General features: G+C 39.4%; 1 protein-coding gene across 1 annotated transcript in view; it reads right to left on the bottom strand.

The window, feature by feature from the left end:
* Nucleotides 1-26,286, bottom strand: part of PDE11A (phosphodiesterase 11A) — a 425,081-nt gene that overhangs the window by 262,773 nt on the left and 136,022 nt on the right. The window contains exons 3-4 of the mRNA XM_070798928.1: nt 12,683-12,772; nt 1,729-1,869 (exon numbers count right to left, since the gene is read on the bottom strand). Coding sequence (XP_070655029.1) covers nt 1,729-1,869; nt 12,683-12,772 — 231 coding nt within the window. The remainder of the gene's footprint in view (nt 1-1,728; nt 1,870-12,682; nt 12,773-26,286) is intronic.

The raw sequence follows: 26,286 nt of genomic DNA, 5'->3' as shown, positions 1-26,286 counted from the left end.
ATGAGACGGTTGGATGGTATCACCAACTCAATGGACATCAGTTTGGGTAAACTCCAGGAGTTGGTGATGGACAGGGAAGCCTGGCATGCTGCAGTCCATGGGGTCACAAAGAATCAGACATGACTGAGCAACTGAACTGAACTGCTAAGATATGGGGAAATACTCCTAAACATTTTAAACGTACATAGATTTTTGAAAGCTTAATGCTAAATAGATAACCAACAAGGTCCTACAGTATAGCATGGGGAACTATACTCAGTATCTTATAATAACTTATAATGGAAAAGAATTCCAAAAAGGCTATATATAACTGAATCACTTTGCTGAACACCTGAAACTAACACAACATTGTAAATCAACTGTATATCAATGAAATGTTTTTAAAAACTTAAAATATTTTTTAAATTAAATTTATTTATTTTAATTAGAGGCTAATTACTTTACAATATTGTATTGGTTTTGCCATACATCAATATGAATCCATCACGGGTATACACGTGTTCCCAAAAAAAACTTAAAATATTTTAAGTTCTACAATATTTATTATTAAATCTCCAAAATTTACCCAAGGTTCTTGTTTTTTGAGGAACTCAAACCTAAAGGCAAAGACAATAACCTTTCTAAGTAACTACAGTAAAACATCATTCTCTGGAGTATTAAAACGGCACTTCATTGCTAGACAGTTCCTGGTCTTTGAAAAGAGTTCACAGCAAAGATATTAAACTGCTGCTGAGGGTGCAGACATTTAGCTTCAAGAAGTTAGATGGATGATGGTCATTATTTTCAATATTGCTGTGTATATACCCAGCAGACTTCTCACAAAGAGCCAGAGGACCTAGAAGACCCTGAAAGCCAAGATAAGGCAGGCCCGAGGCCGAGGCTGAGGCCAAGGTCTGCTTGCCCCTGAGGTGACAGTAAGTAGCCCCTGCATGAGGAGGGAAGGAGCCTCTGCCTCCTGACTGGCGTGCACTGAGCTAGTGTCCACAGGCCCGAGGCAGCAGTAGAAGAAGGTGGAAACGTGGGAAGCAGCAGAACAAACCTCTGCAGGAGAGTGCCGCCCCACTGAGGCCGGGGTGACTCCACTGAGCGTAAGCGCAAAGAGCACTGCTTCCCACTCCCCCACCCCCACCCCCAGAAGAGGGCTGTGGAGTATCGTGTGGACTGCAGTCCATGCTCACATGTGCTGGGGGCCTTCCCTTGCTGTGTGGGTTCAATGGGAGGCTGGCAGCCTAGCTTCTCTTCTCTTCAGCTGCGTGAGTTTAGGCAACCCCTTCCATCCCTTGGGCTTCCCTGGTGGCTCAGCTGGTAAAGAATCCGCCTGCAATGCAGGTGACCTGGGTTCCATCCCTGGGTTGGAAAGATGCCCTGGAGAAGGGAAAGGCTACCCACTCCAGTATTCTGGCCTGGAGAATTCCATGGACTGTAGAATCCATGCGGTTGCAAAGAGTCTGACAATACTGAGCCATTTTCACTTTCCCTTCCCCATCCCTTAGCTGCCTCATCTGTGTACACAGAGTTCCACTAGACGTCAATGTCGTCAGAGTTTCTCAGAGGACAGCAGATCAAGACTGAAGAAACACATACGGGAAATAAAAACTTTACTTTTAAAAAGTCACCTCATGTTAGAAGAGTCACAAAAGAGTGGGTCAAGTCGCGATTTCACGAACGTAGTTACAACTAAACTAAACTTCACTTCCTTAACACAGATGACAGATAAAGATGACTTACTGGTGATTCGATGTCCTCCAGGAGTAAAACAGAACAGCGTTCACATTTCAACAGTGTTTGGGCCCGATGCATTATTTTCTTGACAATTTTCTCCAGGTCGGTCTGTTCCTCAAAGAGGTCATTAACCACCTCTAGCAAAGCCTAGGAAAGAGAAAATGGATGTATTTAGGTGGCTAAGGGACTGAATTAAAATTTGTCCCTCAAAAATTCCATTTCGTCTTTGCTATAAAAATATAAATATTTTTGTGTGGCTAAATTTTAGAGTGTTTATGGTTGTTTTGACATGTTTCTGTCGTTTCATTTCATAACACAGTCTTGAATTATAAAATATAACTTGAGAATAGTGCCAGTCCATGTGTGTGTGTGCGTGTGTGTGCGTGTGTGTGCGTGTGTGTGTGTGTCTGTGTGTGTGCTTAGGTCGCTCGGTCGCTCATTCATGTCCAACTCTTTATGATCCCATGGACAGTAGCCCACCAGTCCATATAATCCCACATAAATTCCTCATATATCTATATGACTATGTTCCATACAGTTAATGACTACATGGTCTCATATAATCATTACCGACAAGCTTTTCTGCTCCTACAGTAGTTTTTCTGCAATGTTTTAAAAAAACATGACTGGGTTTAAAAATCAACATTTTATGAATACCAAATACTTGATTCTCTCCAAGGCACATTTATTTCAGAAAATTACAAAGCATCTCTTCCTCATCATCTGGAAGAAATAGCTTCATGGTCAAACTAAAGACTTATTTTCACTAATATATATCTCTCACAGAACTATTAAAGAATTATAGTAGATGCTAGTTAAGTTTCAAAACCTTCAAATATATATATATATATATATAACCCCTATTAATCCCTCTACACAAGAAATTTGTCCAGGAGAATATTTAAATGCCATTATACATCTCAAAAAGAAAACATCATTAAAAATTTATTAAACAATAAAATAAAAAGCATAAAAATTAAAGAAAAAGCTTAAATTCTAACTTGAAAACTGTATACTCATTTAAAAATGAAATTGTGATAACATGTCATTTTATTCAGCTAAGATAGCTTGCAATTTATACACTGAAATAATATTTATTTAGAATTTTTAATTACATGGATACATTTAGAGATTGAAGAACAGTGAGCCATTTACAGGTAGTAGATACTTTGCCTCTATCAGAGCACAATCAGAAAATTACACAGCCAGTGAACTGGCCAGAGGATGCTTTATTCAATAGAATTCAATATGATGTCTCCAGTCTGACCTGTCACAAAAGGATTTCATGGGTTTTCAAATTCACATCTATTCTGATAGGTGGTGTTGACTAATTTTCAACTTTGGTAATGTATTTGATTTGTCCTGAAACCATTTGAAACATGAGAATTTCTTCTCTGAGTCAATTCAGGTAGAAAAGTATTTGAATGAGCTAAGGGATCCATGAAATGAGTCTACTTCCCTGAGCAACTCAAAGCAGACCCAAAATCTTGGACAGCGTTTTCTCTAAAGAGAGCTTGTGACTGGCTAAGGGCTATGCATTGCTCTATGATTCCCAAACAAAGAGAAACACTACGAGTTTTAAGTGTATTCTGTCCGTTTGGCATTTGGGCAGCAAATCACTGTAAGAGGTCAATGTGTGGTAATTTCATGTGCAAATATAATATTAAAAATGAGGCAACTGTCTGCATAATTACCAACAAAATCCCTTGTTATTAAGGGAGGGGACATTATTTCCTTAATCATCCAGACTAGTTCTTCAGATGGATCATATTAACTGAACAATTATTTAACTTTTCAATTTGTTGTGACTGCATGGATGGGGCCTCTGGGACCCATATACAGGAACATTTATCTCAGAGGAAAAACTAATTGTGCCTTGAGTTTTGTACTGACAAATCACATTATAGTAATTTTATTGTTTCTAATTAAAAATTGCTGCTTTACTAACAAGTGATAAAAGTTTCACAAATAACAATGCAGACTGGCTCCAAATAAAAAAGAGAAGAAAATCTAGGATGACACGCAATACTACACACAGGGAAGCTTTGCACACAGTTGAACACTCCCTGTTTCTCAATGTCATTTGCATGTCCCCAGCTCCTTCTTCTTCAGACCTTCTTTGGCTCCTGGACTCATCCTTGGACCTTTTCCCTTCTCTTATCCAGATATTTTTCCCACCTGTACCCTAGTTTTAAATACCATCTATATGCTGCTGCTGCTGCTAAGTCACATCAGTCGTGTCCGACTCTGTGTGACCCCATAGATGGCAGCCCACCAGGCTCCCTCATCCCTGGGATTCTCCAGGCAAGAACACTGGAGTGGGTTGCCATTTCCTTCTCCAGTGCATGAAAGTGAAAAGTGAAAGTGAAGTTGCTCAGTCGTGTCCGACTCCTAGCGACCCCTTGGACTGCAGCCTACCAGGCTCCTCCATCCATGGGATTTTCCAGGCAAGAGTACTGGAGTGGGGTGCCATCGCCTTCTCCGATCTATATGCTGATGGTTCCCAAATAATAATCTCGAGTCTTCACTTCTCTCCAAAACTCTAGACTCCCATATCCAACTGTTTACTTGCCACCTGTACAAGCCTAAAGTTGTTTTCATTCATTACCCATATCAGTAGGCCTTGTGTTTCACTGATAAATTTTTTGGAGACTCTCTCACTTCTCACTGTCCAGCTACATTATTTCTCCCCACTCTCAGCTTTATTGAGATATAATTGACATAAAACTTTGTATGAGTTTAAGGTGTACAATTTGATGATTTAATACACCTATACATTGCAAAATGATTACTACACTAAGGTTACTTAACACATCCGTCACCTTACATATTTACATTTTTTTGTGTTAAGAACATTAAGATTTATTTTCTCAGCAATGTTCAAGTACATAACACAGTGTCATTAACTATAGTCATCACACTGAATACTAGATCTCCAGAACTTACTCATCTTATATCTAGAAGTCTGTATACTTTGACAAACATCTCTCCTTTTTCTAGACACTCCAAGCTACTGGAAACCACCATACTACACTCTGCTTCTTTGAGTACCGCTTTCATAGATCCAATATATATGTGAAATAATACAGGCTGGATCATCGAAAAAGCAAGAGAGTGCCAGAAAAACATCTATTTCTGATTTATTGACTATGTCAAAGACTTTGACTGTGTGGATCACAATAAACTGTGGAAAATTCTGAAAGAGATGGGAATACCAGACCACCTGACCTGCCTCTTGAGAAACGTGTATGCAGGTCAGGAAGCAACAGTTAGAACTGGACATGGAACAAATAGGTTCCAAATAGGAAAAGGAGTATGTCAAGTCTGTATATTGTCACCTTGCTTATTTAACTTATATTCAGAGTACATCATGAGAAATTCTGGGCTGGAAGAAGCACAAGCTGGAATCAAGATTGCCAGGAGAAATATCAATAATCTCAGATATGCAGATGACACCATCCTTATCACAGAAAGTGAAGAAGAACTAAAGAGCCTCTTGATGAAAGTGAAAGTGGAGAGTGAAAAAGTTGGCTTAAAGCTCAACATTCAGAAAATGAAGATCATCACATCTGGTCCCATCACTTCATGGCAAATAGATGGGTAAACAATGGAAACAGTGCCTGACTTTTTTGGTGGGGGGGTTCCTGAATCACTGCAGATGGTGATTGCAGCCATGAAATTAAAAGACGCTTACTCCTTGGAAGGAAAGTTATGACCAACTGAGTTGAGTTCACTTCAGTTCAGTCACTCAGTCGTGTCCGACTCTTTGCGACCCCATGAATCACAGCACACCAGGCCTCCCTGTCCATCACCAACTCCCGGAGTTCACTCAGAGTCACGTCCATCAAGTCAGTGATGCCATCCAGCCATCTCATCCTCTATCGTCCCCTTCTCCTCCTGCCCCCAATCTCTCCCAGCATCAAGGTCTTTTCCAATGAGTCAACTCTTTGCATGAGGTGGCCAAAGTACTGGAGTTTCAGCTTTAGCATCATTCCTTCCAAAGACATCTAAGGGCTGATCTCCTTCAGAATGGACTGGTTGGATCTCCTTGCAGTCCAAGGGACTCTCAAGAGTCTTCTCCAACACCACAGTTCAAAAGCATCAATTCTTCGGTGCTCAGCTTTCTTCACAGTCCAACTCTCACATCCATACATGACTATTGGAAAAACCATGGCCTTGACTAGACGCACCTTTGTTGGCAAAGTAATGTCTCTGCTTTTGAATATGCTATCTAGGTTGGTCATAACTTTCCTTCCAAGGAGTAAGTGTCTTTTAATTTTATGGTTGCAATTACCATCTGCAGTGATTTTGGAGCCCCAAAAAATAAAGTCTGACACTGTTTCCACTGTTCCCCCATCTATTTGCCATGAAGTGATGGGACCAGATGCCATGATCTTCATTTTCTGAATGTTGAGTTTTAAGCCAACTTTTTCACTCTCCTCTTTCACTTTCATCAAGAGGCTTTTTAGTTCCTCTTCACTTTCTGCCATAAGGGTGGTGTCATCTGCATATATGAGGTTATTGATATTTCTCCCGGCAATCTTGATTCCAGCTTGTGCTTCTTCCAGCCCAACGTTTCTCATAATGTACTCTGCATACAAGTTAAATAAGCAGGGTGACAATATACAGCCTTGACGTACTCATTTTCCTATTTGGAACCAGTCTGTTGTTCCATGTCCAGTTCTAACTGTTGCTTCCTGACCTGCATACAAATTTATCAAGAGGCAGGTCAGGTGGTCTGGTATTCCCATCTCTTTCAGAATTTCCCATAGTTTATTGTGATCCACGCAGTCAAAGGCTTTGGCATAGTCCATAAAGCAGATAGATGTTTTTCTGGAACTCTCTTGCTTTTTTGATGATCCAGTAGATGTTGGCAATTTGGTCTCTGGTTCCTCTGCCTTTTCTAAAACCAGCTTGAACATCTGGAAGTTCACAGTTCACGTATTACTGAAGCCTGGCTTGGAGAATTTTGAGCATTAGTTTACTAGCATGTGAGATGAGTGCAATTGTGTGGTAGTTTGAGCATTCTTTGGCATTGCCTTTCTTTGGGATTGGAATGAAAACTGACCTTTTCTAGTCCTGTGGACACTTCTGAGTTTTCCAAATTTGCTGGCATATTGAGTGCAGCACTTTCACAGCATCATCTTTCAGGATTTGAAATAGCTCATCTGGAATTCCATCACCTCCACTAGCTTTGTTCGTAGTGATGCTTTCTAAGGCCCACTTGACTTCAAATTCCAGGATATCTGGCTCTAGGTGAGTGATCACACCATCGTGATTATCTGGGTCGTGAAGATCTTTTTTGTACAGTTCTTCTGTGTATTCTTGCCATCTCTTCTTAATATCTTCTGCTTCTGTTAGGTCCATAGCATTTCTGTCCTTTATCGAGTCCATCTTTGCATGAAATGTTCCCTTGCTATCTCTGATTTTCTTAAAGAGATCTCTAGTCTTTCCCATTCTGTTATTTTCCTCTATTTCTTTGCATTGATCGCTGAGGAAGGCTTTCTTATCTCTTCTTGCTATTCTTTGGAACTCTGCATTCAGATGCTTATATCTTTCCTTTTCTCCTTTGCTTTTCGCTTCTCTTCTTTTCACAGCTATTTGTAAGACATCCCCAGACAGCCATTTTGCTTTTTTGCATTTCTTTTCCATGGGAATGGTCTTGATCCCTGTCTCCTGTACAATGTCACAAACCTCAGAGCTTATTAAAAGGCAGAGACATTACTTTGCCAACAAAGGTCCATCTAGTCAAAGCTATGGTTTTTCCAGTAGTTGTGTATGGATGTGAGAGTTGGACTATAAAGAAGCTGAGCACCAAAGACTTGATGTTTTTAAACTGTAGTGTTGGAGAAGATTCTTGAGAGTCCCTTGGACAGCAAGGAGATCCAACCAGTCCACCCTAAAGGAGATCAGTCCTGGGTGTTCATTGGAAGGACTGATGTTGAATCTGAAACTCCAATCCTTTGGCCACCTTATGCGAAGAGCTGACTCATTTGAAAAGACCCTGATGCTGGGAAAGATTGAAGGCAGGAGGAGAAGGGGACAACCAAGGATGAGATGGTTGGATGGCATCACCGACTCAATGGACATGAGTTTGGGTCAACTCCAGGAGTTGGTGATGGACAGAGAGGCCTGGCATAATGCAGTTCATGGGGTTGCAAAGAGTCGAACACGACTGAGAGACTGAACTGAACTGATCTTATTTCACTTAACACAATGCCCTCAAGTTTCATCTATGTTGTCACAAATGGTAGGATTTTCTTCTGTTATGGCTAAATAATGCTCCATTGTCTGTGTGCATGTGTGTATCACAATTTCCTTATCCATTCATCTATTAATGGACACTTAGGTTGCTTCCATATCTTGGCTATTGTAAATAATATTGCAATGAACATGGGAGTGCAGATATCTTTTTGAGCCTGCAATTTAATTTCCTTTGGATATATACTCAGAAGTGAAGCTGCTGGATCGTATGGTAGTTCTATTTTTAATTTTTTGAGGAACCTCCATATTGTTTTCCATAGTAGCTGCACCAATTTATATTCCCATCAACAGTGTACAAAGAGTTCCCTTTTCTCCACATCCTTACCAACACTTGTTATCTCTTATTTTTTTGATAACAGCCATTCTAAGAAATAGGAGGTGATTCTCATTATAGCTTTAATTTGCATTTCCCTGATGATGTTGAGCATCTTTTCATGTGTCTATTGGCCATTTGTATGTCTTCTTTGGAAAAAATGTCTTTTCAAATCTTCTATTTTTTTTTTTTTTTTCAAATCTTCTATTTTTTAATTGGATGATTTGGGGGGTTTTTTGGTTTTGTTTTTGCTATTGAGTTGTATGAGTTCCTTATATATTTTGGAGATTAACCCCTTATCAATACAGATGATTTGCAAATATTTTCTCCCATTTCATAGTTTACTTCTGAATTTTTTGATTGTTTCTTTTGCTGTGAAGTTTTTTTGTTTGAGGTAGTCTCACTTGTTTATTTTTGCTTTTGTTGCTTGAGCTTTTATATGAGACCCCCCAAAAAAATCACTGGAGCTTTCACCCATATTTTCTTCTAGGAGTTTTACAGTTTCAGGTCTCAAGTTTAAGCTTTCAATCTATTTCAAGTTAATTTTTGTGAGTGATGTAAGATAGAGGTCTAATCTAATCTCATTCTTTTGCATGTGAATATCCAGTTTTCCCACACCTTTTATTGAAAAAAACTACTTTTTCGCCATTGAGTATTCTAGGCTCCCTAGTCAAATAGATGTTGATTCTATATGTACGGGTATATTTCTGGGCTCTTAATTCTATTCCAGGAATTAACCTGGTGGCAGTAAAGCATCTGTTTGCAATGCAGGAGACTTCAGTTCGATCCCTGGCTTTAGAAGATCCCCTGGAGAAGGAAATGGCAACCCACTCCAGTACTCTTGCCTGAAAAATTCCATGGACAGAGGAGCCTTGTAGGCTACAATCCATGGGGTCGCCAAGAGTCGGACATGACTGAGTGGCTTTACTTCACTTCAATTCTATTCCACTGGTCTGTATGTCTGTTTTTAATACCAGTACAATACTATTTTGATTACTGTAGCTTTGAAGAATAGTTTTAAACCAAGAAGCGTGATGCCCCCAGCTTCGTTCTTCTTCCTTAGGATTGTTTTGGCTATCTGAGGTCTTTCCTATCTGCTCTTTAGATACATGGACCCAAGCTTATCCTACCTCTGGGCCTTTGCACTTGATATTTCCACTGCTTAGAATCTTCTTCCTAGATCTTTGTGTGGCTTTGCTCCTTCATTTCATTTAGGTCTCTTCTCAGATATTACCTCTTCACAGAGACCTTCTTGATCACCTTCTGAAATAAACATCATCCTAAACTACCCTTCAGCAACCAGTCTGTATTCCATTATCTCACTTTGTTCTTTTTTTATAGCACTTACCACCACCTGATACTATATTATTTTTTATTCTTGTTTGTCTACTATCTATTGTTTCATCTAAATGATAAGTTCTATGAAGGCAGGGACTTTAATGGACAGTGTCTGAAGAGGACCACAAAATAAATATTTGTTGAGTGAGTAAATGAATACATGAGGATGCAAAGATTCATAATGCATGAAGTGTTCCTTAAGGAATTCAAAATGTAGTTGGAGAGGAGTGCCATTGATAAATATTATACAGTGTGATAAGGATCCAGAATAAAACAGTGGCAGTAAATATAAGACAAAATAATAAGCAAAGAAGGAAAGATTAAGTGGAACACTGAGCTGGGTCTTCAGGGAAATGCAAAATGAAATCAGTAGGAGAAAAAGGTTGACATGAGGCATTGAAAGCAGAGGGAGAAATATTACTAAGAGAATGAGAAAGTGAAACAGACTGTTTTCTGGAAATTGGGGTCTATACTGCTGGAGTGCCCAATTGTCAGGAAGCATTTAACAGGAGGCTTCCAGTGTGCTGTTTTGGATCTGTCAGGAATTCTCTGTTCCTTATTAATTCCTGAATATTCAGGGATTAAGAGGAGAGTCAAGCCTCTCCCGGGGGCCGAGAGATCCAGGCATTTCCTTCGTTAGTTTTCCTATACGGTGATAAGTATCCTCTTCCTTTTTATGAACCATATGGTAAAAGTGATTATTTACAACCCTCTCGCTTTCATATGGATGACCTCATGTTTCCTTGATAACTTGTAAGTTTTGATTTTATCTCTGCTGAAAATAGCTATCATGTAAGACAGTATAAATACCTACACAATGTTGAATAAAACACCTTTGCTCCATCAGAGCTTTGGTCCCCGTGTCTTTCCCTCTCTCTCTCTCTCTCTCCCCCTCTCCCCCCTCTCTCTTTTTCAGGCTGATCCCCTGGAGCGCAGAGGCTCTCTGAGTTCACTTTCCTGCCCAGGTTTCTGAGACCCTCTCAAGAACGTGCTCTGTGCCTTCACCCCATCGAGAGGGCGCCTGAGGCCTCCGTGAACAGAGCAAGCCCCATGTCAGGGACTTTACTGGCTTTCTGCATGAACCAAGGACTATCAGCCTCTTTTTCTCTCCTTTACTTTCTTATCAGTAATGGACCAGACCATCAGGTTCCAGTCCATTAAAGGACCTCAACACCCAATGAAAGGAGGAGAAGGGTGAGACATGGGGCTAAAGATGAAAACAGGATCCAAATCAGAGAAAAGGTGTCTTATGCTGTGCTAAAGAAAATGGCTGTAGTTGTCAATTGTTTCCTGTGAAATATTCGTAAATCATAATGCTTAGTAAACGAAACTTTTAATCAATTTGATTACCAATCAACTGAGGGTTTCCAACCTTTATGAACAAATTCTTGTTAAATATATTTCTAAATTGTGAAAGTAATGCCCCTATATTTAAAAACAGAGTGAGTCTAATATATTTAACCTCTACTTGATTGTACCTGCCTCTTGAGAAATCTGTATGCAAGTCAGGAAGCAACAGTTAGAACTGGACATGGAACAACAGACTGGTTCCAAATAGGAAAAGGAGTACGTCAAGGCTGTATATTGTCACCCTGCTTATTTAACTTATATGCAGAGTACTCATGAGAAATGTTGGGCTGGAAGAAGCACAAGCTGGAATCAAGATTGCCGGGAGAAATATCAATAACCTCATATATGCAGATGACACCACCCTTATGGCAGAAAGTGAAGAGGAACTAAAAAGCCTCTTGATGAAAGTGAAAGTGGAGAGTGAAAAAGTTGGCTTAAAGCTCAACATTCAGAAAACGAAGATCATGGCATCCGGTCCCATCACTTCATGGGAAATAGATGGGGAAACAGTAGAAACAGTGTCAGACTTTATTTTGGGGGGCTCCAAAATCACTGCAGATGGTGATTGCAGCCATGAAATTAAAAGACGCTTACTCCTTGGAAGGAAAGTTGTGACCAACCTAGATAGCATATTCAAAAGCAGAGACATTACTTTGCCAACAAAGGTCTGTCTAGTCAAGGCTATAGTTTTTCCTGTGGTCATGTATGGATGTGAGAGTTGGACTGTGAAGAAAGGTGAGCGCCGAAGAATTGATGCTTTTGAACTGTGGTGTTGGAGAAGACTCTTGAGAGTCCCTTGGACTGCAAGGAGATCCAACCAGTCCATTCTGAAGGAGATAAACCCTGGGATTTCCTGGAAGGAATGATGCTAAAGCTGAAACTCCAGTACTTTGGCCACCTCATGCAAAGAGTTGACTCATTGGAAAAGACTCTGATGCTGGGAGGGATTGGGGGCAGGAGGAGAAGGGGACGACAGAGGATGAGATGGCTGGATGGTATCACTGACTTGATGGACGTGAGTCTGAGTGAACTCCGGGAGTTGGTGATGGACAGCAAGGCCTGGTGTGCTGCAATTCATGGGGTCGCAAAGAGTCAGACACGACTGAGCGACTGAACTGAACTGAACTGATTGTTTAGCAATTTTTTGAGTACCGGTCTTTGTTTTTGTTTTGTTTTTTACTATTTAGCCCTACAACTGGTGAAGGTATATGACAGTAATCCCTATATCTATGCTTCTTTATAATTCTATAAGCTGGTGTTTGCAGCATTATCATCCTCTTCCAGGAAAACTTTCAATTCACAAACATAATTTGTGAGTTGGGGTGAAATCATCTATAATATACCTTGCTTCTTAAAGGAACTAAATTGTAAAAAGATCACTAATTTGTGTTATTATTTCAAAACTGTAAGTAAGCTAGAATATATCTATTGTCTTGTAGTATAGATGTGAAATTAATTTCCTTTTTAAAAGAAGCTATTTCCCCCACACAACATCAGAGGATTTATATCCACTTCCATTTGGGTTTATTGCTTAAAGGGATCATCAACCAGAAACTTGAAGGATTATACAGATTAAAAACAAATGTTTCTATACTATTCAAAGATCATCTACTGTTTTTAAAAGACATAATGACTCACAGATACTTGAAAGACAAAGAGCTCTGAGGGCTGTCAGCAATGCTTCTTTCTACTCACCCTGCTTCTTTCATATTCTTTCCTTGAGGCAGCAAAGAGCTGAGCATTGGATATGGCGATTCCACAAAATGGAAGATACATCTGCATGACCTGGGGGCAAAGAAAGTGTTGAGAACATTAAACCATAAAAATACGGAGCCAGATTCCACATTTCCTTCATATGCCTGATTTTAACACCTTTTTTTCCCAACCACAGAGGCTGAATATAGTGTTGATGCTAATATCTTAACTTCAGAAAGAATATTCTTCAGCGTTAACTATACTGTAGTCTCGGGTTTTAATTAGGGACAGTCACATCTGTGAAGACATAAAATGAGAAACAGGCTATGATGGCTATGACCCAGGAACTGTGTATAAAAGGCATCTTGTATACCTTCCTTGATCAATGAAAAATGAGTAAATGGGGGCAGTCTGATATATTTAAAATTTAAGGCAAGGCACAAACTCACACTTGGAAGTAGGAAAGATATAAGCCAACTTCTTTGTACATATGTATCAGTAGCAGGGATCTCAGCTTGATCCTAGAACCCTGCCAGCTTCAGGCTTGAGTTTGACTGTTAAGATGGGCCTGGTAGGAACCGAGGAGCCAGGGGGCCTAGGAGCCTCACTCAGAAGAGTTAAAATTGAACCCACTGTTCTGTTGACATAACTAGCTGCTGCTGCTGCTGCTGCTGCTGCTAAGTCGCTTCAGTCGTGTCCGACTCTGTGCGACCCCATAGGCGGCAGCCCACCAGGCTCCCCCGTCCCTGGGATTCTCCAGGCAAGAACACTGGAGTGGGTTGCCATTTTCTTCTCCAGTGCATGAAAGTGAAAAGTGAAAGTGAAGTCGCTCAGTTGTGTCTGACTCTGAGCGACCCCACGGACCGCAACCTACCAGGCTCCTCCGCCCATGGGATTTTCCAGGCAAGAGTACTGGAGTGGGGTGCCATTGACATAAGTAGACATGAATGCAAATCAGCGGGCTGGTGCCCCAGAAGCTGGTTTGAGGAGAGGCTGGGGATCCTTTAGGTGAGCACTCTTCCTATGGGAACGAACAGCCACGTGTGACAGGCCTGATCCTAACATAAATTTTCTTATTACAGGGGGTCTAGGTCTTGTGATTTCCAGTACTTCCTGGCACTCTCACTCAAATTCATCTCCAGAATCTCTGATTCTATGAGAGAGGAAGTGTCTCAAGTAAAAGCCAAAATAATTATTTCCCTAAACTCTTTACAATGTAGGGCATTGTACAAGAGACAATGTTTTGGGATTTCTCTGAAGTAGAGGCAAAAGGGCATGTGGGCATGTTTTATATGACAGTCAGTCTCTCTCTCTCTCTCTCTCTCACACACACACACACATATGATGCCATATGGAGAGGTACAGAGCAGTGGCAAAACCGAGCAGCTCCTTCCATGCCCAGAAGAGGGCAGTGCAGAGCTCCCTGGGGGTGAGGGATGAAAACAGCAAGGGAGGATCCACCCAGCAGCAGGTGTGAGACACTCACGGTGTTAGTAGAAATTGGTTAAGGTTGCCTCCAATACCGGAGAAGGCAATGGCACCCCACTCCAGTACTCTTGCTTGGAAAATCCCATGGACGGAGGAGCCTGGAAGGCTGCAGTCCATGGGGTCGCGAAGGGTCGGACACGACTGAGCACCTTCACTTTCACTTTTCACTTTCATGTATTGGAGAAGGAAATGGCAACCCACTCCAGTGTTCTTGCCTGGAGAATCCCAGGGACGGGGGAGCCTGGTGGGCTGCCGTCTATGGGGTCGCACAGAGTCGGACACGACTGAAGCGACTCAACAGCAGCAGCCTGCAATATGCTAGGCCTTATTCTTTTAAGCCCACTCAGCCATTTTCTCCGAAATGTTTCTCTTGCTTACTTAATTACATTTTGAAAACAATTACTTTCTAATCAGAGCTCTACAATGCACATGGTGTTTGCTTCTCTGAGTAAGCACTCCCTAACACTCCCTTCTTTTGTGAGTATTCTTTATTCCGAAAAAAAGTCAAGATGCGATACCCTCAAGGACTGCCGGAACCCTCCCAAGACCTCCTGACCCCGACTTTGACCACGTAAAGGCTTTCCAACAGGAAGGAAGAATGCAAGCTTGCATCTGCCCTACTTCTTATCTGCAGCACTCCCTTCCCCTCCTGAACTCTAAGACTCCTTCCTATTTTTCCCAAGGGAGGGCACAGTCTTGAGGGCGCTAGCCTCCTGCGGCCTCTTTTACTTGGCAAAGCAATAAAAGCTACTCTTTTCCACTTCACCCAAAATGCTGTCTCTGTGTTTCAGTTTGGAACCAGAGAACAGAGCCCAGGATTTCGGCAACACTGGGACACCCAGAATGAGACTACTTGGAGTGGGAGGTGCTCTTGTAGAGGGCTGGAGGTGGTCTAAAGATGAAGGGAACTTCACAATTCCTATCATTTATTTCCTATTAAAATCTTGCTTTGGCTACCTGGGCATCCTCAACTCTGACAGAGTGTCCCTAAAAGTATTAATGATTCAGAAGGCCGTAGAAGCTAATGCTGAGACCCTGATTGCTTTTACTGAGATATAGTTGATGTAGAGTATTATATGTTTCAGGTGTACAACACAGAGATTCACAATTTATTAGAGAAAACAAAGAATTCAATAAACACACTCATATCTTATTCAAGAAATAATAATTTATAATAGTAGCTTATATTGACAAAGTCCTTGGATATGATGTTAAGCATTTTTATATGCACTATATCATTTGATCCTCACAACTACATACTTATACTATCCATTCTACTTTTCAGATGAGAAAACTGAGGCTTCACAAATTTATCAAAGTTGTTTGGAAATATTCTCCTTATATTTCTCACATTTCTGCACATCTTGCAAACAAAGGCAACGGCTCATCTTTCCAGAGTGTTTATATAGTTAACAGTCTTGTAAAACAGAACAAAGAGCAGAAATGCTTACTATGCAGTATAATGAAGATAATGCCTCTCTCTGAGGCAGAGGTCAGGCAGGTTTACTGTCTATTATAAAAGATTTTGGTTCCCTACATTTCAGGTTCTTCTCCTGTAACGCATGCCCTATGTAATCTGTATGATGCTCTTATTAAACATCTTATCCCAAGCCAGAACCACCTGTTCACACATCACTATTTTTTTTTTTTCATTTTCCCTGTAGGGGTGTGTGTGTGTGTATGTGTGTGTGAAGTTCACACATAGTTACTTAGTATATGTCACGTTAAGGCAAGAGATTCACAAACAATTACTAAAGTCAATATCAAATTTCCTTATTCTCTTTTTTACTGAGTCAGTTGCTACTGATTTTATTTCCTCATTCCAGTGATTCTCCCCTTTACTACATTACGCTTCCTTTATTTAAGAGAAATTTTATGTACATACTTGATAAAATCTAAATTTAACATCTTTAGTCTCCTCACAAATAAGGTAAGGACTTTGGAATGCTTCAGCTCTCAGTACTACTTCCTGATATACTTTTTTTTTTTTCTAGTTCTATCTTGTTTTGCTACTACAAATTGGACATTGTTTTGTTATTGTTATTAGGCAGTGCTTATTTTGATTTGTCCACATGTTTGCCAATTTTTCCCTGTTCATTTCTTCCAGTATCTCCTTCTTCCCTTCTAGGATAATTTTCTTTCTTTGTGAAGACAATCCTTTAGAACATTCTTCAGCATTGGTGGTAAATGCTTTGTTTTGTATTAAAATGTTTTTATTTTATGAACTTAAAAGTTAATTTATTTGAGTATACAAGTCTAAGTTGACAGCTGTTTTCTCTCAGTACTTAGAAGATATTCCCTCATCATGCGCAGTTAATGCTGTTGAAAAGTCAACTGTCAATCTAATTCTTGGTAAATTATTCATCTCTGTCTTTTTTTTCAAGAATCTTTTTATGTCTTTTTGTACTTTTCCACCCTCAATAAAATGCTTTTAATTAAATTATATAGAACTCATACATATGTATATATATAGATGGTTACATAGCATCACCAACTCAATGGACATGAATTTGAGCAAACTCTGGGAGACAGTGAAGGGCAGGGAAGCCTGCTGCCCTGCAGTCCATGGGGTTGCAAAAAGTCAGACATGATTTAGCAACTGAGCAATGACATATATATATAAAATCCTATATGTTATATATCTAAAGATTACTATGGATGGAGGCAATACCATACCTTCATGAAACACAATAAACTAAAAGAAGATCTTTACTTACAAAGGGAATGATCTATACTGTGCCATTCACTGTCACAACAATTCAACACTTCCCGGGGTCAGACTCAGCCCCATCGTTGTTGTTGTTGTTGAGTCACGTCCAACTCTTTGCGACCCCATAGACAGCAGAATGCCAGGCCTCCCTGCCCCCCACCACCTCCACCCCCCACCACCACCCTTATACAACAATGTATAGAATTTCTTAATACATATGCAGGAGAAACAGTCAAATACAATTTGAAAGAAGGGAGTAAGAAAAAGCTGAAGCATTATGGAAACAGGAGATAATGAAAAAAATTTTTTTATATCCTTTCTCAGTTCCAGTGCAAAACATGTCTTTTTTAGAAAAAGAAATACTGTTCTATTCTGCTCTTTCTGAAGTCCCCCTCCTCCAAGAAACAAATACTAATTTGGTCTTCACCATCTAGTTTCTGAAGGCCAAAGGGTCTAAAAAGCCTTAATGAGTAAGAAGCTAATGAGTCTGTACACCCTTGTGCAGCACTTTTCAGCTTGAAAGCACTTTATGAACACTGGCTAATTAATCTTTACAACATCCCACTCAGAAAGGGAGTTAAACTGAAAATCATTAAACAGTGTGAAAAAGTCACTTTAGCCCTGGAAACTCATGAAAAGTATCACTAATAAACATAAAATCTGAGCACTGGGACCGTCCATCAATGTCCTAAAGAAAGACAGTAGGTACTGAGCCCTTTGACTGCAGAGAAAGGCCATTCACGCCCCATGGTCTGGTCTGGTCCAATTACACATCATTAAAGAACACGGGGGCTCTACACTGGATGCTTGCAGTGAGAGGCCCGGGGCCATCCCCTTTATGAACCCCACTCCTGGAGGCAACACAGCTGGAGGTGTCCCATCACTGTCAGCCAAATTAATGTGGTTGCGGAGAGGTTTCCCGACCCACACCTTGCTTTTCTGTGCAGATCCTGAGATCTGCCTTGAGGCATTAACTATAAGGCACTTTGCTGATTCAAGCCCTGCTGATTTGGAACTGGGGGTGTTCTAACAGTTGTAATTCAAAAGCTAAATAAACACTTCAAATAGAGTAATTTGGAAAATAAAGCATCAAAATAGGAACCAGTCACAGGATTTTCACATAATGAAACACTTTCCACATCTTTTAGAAATAGAATACTTGAAATAGTGAAAAATTAGTTTGAAACTTTCTGGAAACTCCAGGAGAAATTCCTGCTTCCAGAGGTATAGTTTAAGTTCACTGTAATCTTTCTATGCAAATTCAGTTAACTACAATAGGTCAGGTTTTTATTTCAAGAATCAGAATAATAAATGTATCTTATCAGATCACACCAAAGTATATACTTTTGGCTGAAGCGTGCCTTTTCCTCTCAGAGCTGTGCCCTCTGTGAAGAAGTCTCTAAAAAATACAGAGGCATAAAGTACAAATTTGTTTAAATAAAACACTGGCATCTGGAATAGATGATCCAATCACATACTTTTTGAAACTGCCTACTTTAAGAATGAAGACCCTAAGAGAATGGGTGGAAGGAGAATTTTACTCACAAAAGATGAGAGAGAACAAGACGGCAAATAAGGAAGGAAAAGGTCACTATTCCTCCACTTCCCCTTCTTAGACGGGGCGGGGGGGGGGGGGGCGCGGGGATGTTAGAGATTCTGCCTCTGCCCTGGGGATTAAAGCTGGGCCCCCAGAAGACTTGGAGTGAGGACCCTTCCACTATTCTCAGCTCTCTCCTTAAAGCTAATATTGGCTAAAATATTCCAAAGAGTATGGATATTCCAAGCTTTTCCATGATAGACAGGCTGAGTTCAATTCCTGGCAAATTGCAGTTCAGTATCAAATACTTAATCTCTTGGACTTTTTAGAGGCTCTGGTCTGCTGAGCACTTGAATTATGCAGGTACCAGTCACATTAACCAATAGCCTTATCTCTGCTGAGTTGTGCATAACTTAGTCTCTTAGTCATGTCCAACTTTTTGCAACCCCTTGGACTAGAGCCCACCAGGCTCCTCTGTCCATGGGGATTCTCCTAGCAAGAATACTGGAGTGGGTTGCCATGCCATCCTCCAGGGGATCTTCCCAACCCAGGGACAGAATCCAGGTCTTCTGCATTGCAGGCAGATTCTTTACCATCTGAGCCACCAGGGAAGCCCTTATCTCTATGTGACCCCACTCCTCACCCTCCAGACTTTGGAAAAATAAGCCTCTTGTGGCAGTTCTACATTTCCACCCTCCCACAGACATCGAAGGGAAAACCCTGAAAGATCCCATTTTGGGAGCCATGTCCTTTCTAAGATAATTTGGATTGTCACAATATTTCAACAGAAAATAAAAGTACTCATATTTCCATCACTCAGAGATAACCACTATTAACATTTTAGAAACCATTATTCAAGTTTTCTTCTCTCTCTCTCTTCACATAAACTAAAATAGGCCTATTATATAATAATAAAAATACTACATGTAATATCTACATTTCTTTACTTTTTATAACCAGCTATAACTTATTATAACCAATTTTTATTAATGCAAAATATTCCATTGCTTAGTCTGGAAAAAAAAAAAAGAAAAGTCTGGTTAGTATAGAGAAAAAACTAGATTAGCGGTTGCCTTGCAATTAAATCTTTGCACATCCCATGATTATTTTCTTAAAATAGAGCCCTAATATTTGAATGTATTTAATTTAACACACATTTAATGGCTTTAATACTTCCTCTGTACCAGGCAATATTCTAAATGATTTAGAATGTTAATACTAGTATTAGTATTCATTCATTGACATGTATACACTTGTAAATAACTCCTAACAAGAAACAAATTTTTAGCTTTTGTTCAAAAAAATCCAAAAGTATAGCAGTGCATACAGTAAAATAACCAAGACCTGTCTTGCCACCTTCTCCTCTCCCAAGGAGAAACCCCTGTTAGCATTTACAGTGTGTTCTTCTGGATCCCTTTTTATGAACCACATGCATATATCATTTAGTTTTAGGAGTGGTGGTAAACACAAGAGGGATCAGACCGCAAGTTATGTTCTACACCTTCGTATTACTTGGCAATAAATCTTGGAATCATTAATGTCAGTTTCAAAGATATCTGCTTAATTCTTTTTAATCTCTGCCAAATATTCTAGGGGGTGGATGTGCCTATTAGTAGATGTTCACATTGTTTCCAATTTTTCCCTATTACAAATAACACTGCCATGAACTTTCTTACAAATATATCTTTGTGCACCTGGACAATACTTCTGTTGGACAGATTCCTAGAATTAAAATTTTAAGGTTGCAGAATATGTGCATTTAAAAGAAAGTTACTAGTTACCGCCAAATCAGCCTCCCAAAGAGTGCTATCAATTTATATACCATTAACAGTAATGCCCCACTCATGGAACACTAGGTATTATCATTCTTTTAAAATTATGTCTATATGATTGATTAAATCAATACTCATTTTTGCATTAACTTATATTTATTAGATTATTAATGATATTGAACAATTTTCATAATTTGTTGGCTATCTCTATTTTTTTATTGTGGCCTATTTATCTTCCTTTTTTTTACTGGACATTTATCTATTTTATTGCTTCATAAGACCTCTTTATATTCTAAGAATATTAACCATCTTTCATTTTTGAAAATCATGACTCTTCTTGATAATTAGCAACTGTCATCTATGCGATATAGTCCAATGGGTCTACAAGATATGATTGCTTTGTCTGAGATGAATAGAAAATATGGCTCAGTAAGTTTGGCCAATTCCCTCTCACTGTGTGAAGAAATTTTACAATAATATCCACCTATGTAACTCCATCAAGGTTATTTTTGTAAGTAGGTTGACCTACATATCTCAGCCTTCCCAGTTTCTCTGTTCATTTTTGTAACTTAAAAGCTCCTGTAAGAAATCAGTTTGAGCTACAGTTTGATCCAGGCATTCTTGAGTCTTAGCTATTAACATCGTTATGATCTTTTCACTTACCAAGGAGAGGTATAAATGCAGGAAGCTATACTACACAGTTATTTAGTCATGGTTTCAACATCCTGATGCTAGAAAAATTCTACTGTATTGCAATCAATGTATGAACAGAAAAATTCCTTTTAGGTTATTTTCTGATGAGAAATACATATTTGTTTTTATATTTGAAACATATTCACATGATTTCTTCACATTAGTAGCACCATCCTTTGTCAACCACAAATTGGCACTTGCCAGTCAATTGTGAATTGGCACTTGCCAAGAGCATTTGCCAGCGACTGAACAACAACAAGGGCATTTGCCATCTGCCTCTGCGGAAACTGAACCCTGAGCTGCTGCAACTGCTGACCTTCAACATCCCCTGAGGGGAATTCAGGGTGGAGGGTGAGGCACTCTGTTCCAAACTGGTGGAAAGGATCTTTAGAAATATATTTTCAGGAACTGATTTCACGGTCCCAATCTTTGCATCTTTTCATATCTGGAAAAGCACTAAAATCCCTTCACGGTGACTAATAGAAAGGAGCTAACAGAGTTAGCTCCTCACGTAAATGCTCGATTGCAATGAACTCCCCCTTCACGAAAATCTTATATACTGACCTTTCCCCACTGCCTCTTTGGAGCAGTCTCTCAGAGCTGTCTAAGGTGCTGTCTCCTGGGCTGCGGTCCTCATTCTACCCCCAGTAAAACTTAACTCACAGCTCTCATGTTGTGCGTCTTTTTAGTTGACACCTTCCTTTTACCATCTCATCTATCTAGCGCCTTTTTTTTTTTTTTTAATAACTCATGGTTCTTAAAGCAGTGGACATTTCATATAAATGGAATCATGAGTACTTGGCCTTTTGTGTCTGGCTGACTGATTTCACATAGTATTCTGTTAAAAAGCTTCATCCATGTTATAACATGCATCAGTACTTAATTCCTTTAAAAACTGTTTTAATTAACAGACTTTATTTTTAGAGCAGTTTTCAGTTCAGCTCAGTTCAGTTGCTTAGACCTGTCTGACTCTTTGTGACCCCATGAACCACAGCACACCAGGCCTCCCTGTCCATCACCAACTGCTGGAGTCTACCCAAACCCATGTCCATTGAGTAGGTGACACCATCCAACCATCTCATCCTCTGTCGTCCCCTTCTCCTGCCTTCAATCTTTCCCAGCATCAGGGTCTTTTCCAAGGAGTTAGTTCTTCCCATCAGGTGGCCAAAGGATTGGAGTTTCAGCTTCAACATCAGTCCTACCAATGAACACCCAGGACTGATCTCCTTTAGGATGGACTGGTTGGATCTCCTCGCACTCCAAGGGACTCTCAAGAGTCTTCTCCAACACCACAGTTCAAAAGCATCAATTCTTCGGTGCTCAGCTTTTTTTATAGTCCAACTCTCACATCCATACATGACTACTGGAAAAACCATAGCCTTGACTAAACGGAACTTTGTTGGCAAAGTAATGCCTCTGCTTTTGAATATGCTATCTAGGTTGGTCATAACTTTCCTTCCAAGGAGTAAGTGTCTTTTAATTTCATGGCTGCAATCACCATCTGCAGTGATTCTGGAGTCCAGAAAAATAAAGTCTGACACTGTTTCCACTGTTTCCCCATCTATTTGTCATGAAGTGATGGGACCGGATGCTATGATCTTAGTATTCTGAATGTTGAGCTTTAAGCCAACTTTTTCACTCTCCTCTTTCACTTTCATCAAGAGGCTCTTTAGTTCCTCTTCACTTTCTGCCATAAGGGTGGTGTCATCTGCATATCTGAGGTTACTGATATTTCTCCCGGCAATCTTGATTCCAGCTTGTGCTTCTTCCAGCCCAGCGTTTCCCATGATGTACTCTGCATATAAGTTAAAAAAAGCAGGGTGACAATATACAGCCTTGACGTACTCCTTTTCCTATTTGGAACCAGTCTGTTGTTCCATATCGGGTTCTATTATTCACAGTTATAACACAGGTTATTTTTGTATAAAGCTTGATCAGATTTTTTTGTTTGTATCCTGATTCCGGATACATTTAGGCTTAATACAAAGTTTTAACATATTTTCTCATCTACTCTCAACCTTATCTCAATATCTCAAGTCTACCCAAGACAATCTCCTTTTTCTAGGCCCAAGGAAAAATGCATGGCTTGTCTATGGAGACAAGGCATTTGCCGGAGTTTTTCATTCTGTCCTTTGCGAAGAATCTTTGTCTCTATCATCGTCATTTCTGTCTCCTGTGTCCAGCTGCTCTCCTCTCCCTTCAAAGAGGAATGTATCCCCTCATATGGCACTGCTGTTTCCATCTTCACTATGTGACCTACAGCTGCTCGTCTTCAAGTCCTCACATTCTACCACCCAGCTTACAATCTTCAGTCTAACGGAAGCTTCTCTATAACTTTCCAGTCACCAGATCATAAGATCCATCAGTTATTCTAAGTCATCTTTGAAGCCTTTAACACTCAATCACCAGCAAGATATTAAAATCTTGGTTTCCCTGCCCTATAAACTCCTATTTCTATTTCTGTGTTTCTGATTCCCCATTTAAGTTGTAATTCTGGATGTGATCTTTGCCCTTCTAATTCTCTCTTTTTACAGTCTCCTTCTAAGGATTGACTTACTCTTACAATGTAAGAATCCTACAAAATAAGGTAGGTTGGCCACGCAAGGATTAACCTTTGACCAAGAGTCAGTGAGAAAAGACGATGAACTTGATGCAGCCAGATATTGAAGGTAGCTGAGAAACTTACTTCTGCTCACTTGCTTTTCCTGCCTCACTCCTGTTCTTTGGTCTGTTGTTAATTTATTTTGCCTCTGACTTTACTCTCCGATTTTCCCACCCCTTTTCTTCTCAGCCCTCCTCTGCTATTTTTCAGATTTAGGCTTCAGAGTTTCTGATCCCAATTCACCAATGTGAGTTCTGAAAACCTCTGCTTCCTCTATCTTACAGTCTAATTTTAGCATTCCTGGTCCTACGCTGAACTCAACTCTGAATTCAACCATATTAACTAAACAGGTGCCAAAGTCTCTTTCTCTTGTGTGAGTCTCAATGGTAACTTCTGGGACAATCCTCAAAGCTGGCACTCTGGTGCTGACCTTTCTCTGTGCTCTAGCTCTGCATCACCAGTTGCCTATAAGACATTTCAACCTGGAAATCTGTTTACTGCCTTAAACTCAGCATTTCAAAACCAAGCTTGTTGTTTCAATCCCCCTGTCCTCCTGAAGAAAAAGTTTCCTCCTCTAAAAGGCCCTACGTGCCAAAAGAATCATTAATGACTTAATCACCCAGGTCCAAACCCTTGACGTCCTCTTCAATCGTTGTCCATAAACAGGCATAAGCACATCACAGCAAGTCAGCAGTTTTTGAAGCCTCTACCACCATACCATTGAGCTTCTCTGGCCCAGCACTGCCATCCATCACCATCTCTGGATTATTTAACAGCAGCCAAGACCCCCTCACCCTTATAACGTGTCAAGAACTTATTAACCTCAGGTTTCCCATCCAGAAAAGTCATGAGTTTAAACACACTGACTGTTCATCCCCATGTGCACGGCTGTCATAAGTAAAAACTATAAGAAACTATATAAATGTGTACACATGGTAAAAACTATGTTTTTTTATAACTACTTTTGTGTGAGCATTTTTATATCACATACAGTATTTTTTTTTTAATCTCATTAGAAGCTCTTCAGAAGGTATCTCCAATTTTTAAGACTATGGCTAGGTATTTTATAGATGCTTATGGAAGATATGCAATAATCTCTGGAAAAACAGTGAGGAAATATAAAATTGCTATTCAGAGAAATGCATGAGACCCAGAGGGGATTCTTCTACTTATCTATCTTTTATTTTTTCATTTTCCAAAAATAATTTATCATCAAAATGTAACACCAATGACATGAATAATAAACCACACTATTTTTTAATTTCCAGCAATATTCTCCAGTAGAGAAGAAACAGAGAAGGCTATGAAAAATATGCTCAGAGAATTAATATTTAATTAATGTAATAGGGCCCTAAAATGAATATTATAAATGTAAGAGCCTTGATCAGATCTGTGAGTTGTGTCTATGCAACTAAAACACAGAGTTGGTACCTAGTAAATTCAGGACATTCTTAACAGATAACACAACACAGAGAGAGCTTAAAGTTTGACCTAACAACAAAGAGAACTTTGTGAAGGGCTAATTGTTTATTACCAGAGTGGTATATCAACCTAAAGAGGCAAGAGGGAAGCTTTCTGTGTGGCTCACCGGTAGTTCAGCTAAGGTCTCTCATTCTGTACCTTACAACAGTCTAGCTGACAAGTGAGGATGCCATCTTGAAAACCAAAAGGTCTCACTTCCCCCATCCCATCCACACTTCCTACTTCCGCCCAAGTTCAGTCTGTCAGCAACAGGGTTTCACTCCTTCCTGTAGGTGCTGTTTCTCTTTATAAGTCAACGATTTATTTTCAGGGCTAAATTTCATATGAGGAAGCCAAAGAAACAAAAATACAAATGCAAAGAAACAGAAAGAAGGAATTAATAAAAATAAAAACTGAAAATCAGTCAGAAAACAATCAGCAAAACTGATAAAATTATCCCAGAAAAGATTCTTGTAAGGAAAATCAATAAAACATATAAATCACTAGCTAGTTTAAACAGGTGGAAAACCCACAAATATACTAAAACAAAAATGATATAGAAAATATAGTAACAGCAGAAGGAGAGAAATAAAAGAATTATAATAGACTCTGCATAAAATCCTAAGCTTATATATTTGAAAACCTAATGGAAAGTTGTGAATTTTAAGGAAAATATAAATTAATAAAGTTGAATCAAGAAGAATGGAGTAAAACAATTACCAAGGAAATAAAGAATGGAGAGAGTTGTAATGTAATCACCCTTAGAAAATGTGCCAGGGTAGTTTTATAGGCAAATTCTTTCAAACCTTCCAAGAACAAAGCAATTCCTATGTTATTTGAACTATTCTAGAATCCAGAGGAATATAGAAAATCCTCAAATATTTTTTGAAGATACAATAGTTCTGACAGAATATTCCAATAAAAATAGCACAAAACATTAAACTTAGAAATTAAGTCCCTTATGAAAACAGATAGGAAATATCCTAAATGAAATATTAGCAGATTACATATACATTCATATAGTAAATACATATATTCACTGTACTACACCATTTTGCTTAAGGAACTACAACCTCCATGGACTTACCATTCATGGGGCCCTTGGAACCAGTCCCCCACAGATACTGAAAGATGACTGTATACATATTTGTATATCAAGAAACTGAATTTACCCAAATATTAAAAAATAATGGACATGACCAAGAATCTCTAGTCACTGAACTTATGGTTCAATACTGCAAAATCAATTAATATAAACTGTATTAACTTGTAAAGAAAAAATAGAATAACTTTAGTATTCTAAGAAGTCACTTGATAAGAACCATTTGCTATGAAATTTTT

Source organism: Bos indicus, chromosome 2, assembly GCF_029378745.1.
Source record: "Bos indicus isolate NIAB-ARS_2022 breed Sahiwal x Tharparkar chromosome 2, NIAB-ARS_B.indTharparkar_mat_pri_1.0, whole genome shotgun sequence".
NCBI lineage: Eukaryota > Metazoa > Chordata > Mammalia > Artiodactyla > Bovidae > Bos > Bos indicus.
Note: the sequence above shows the minus strand (reverse complement) of the source record. Positions and strands in the feature narration are given on the sequence as shown.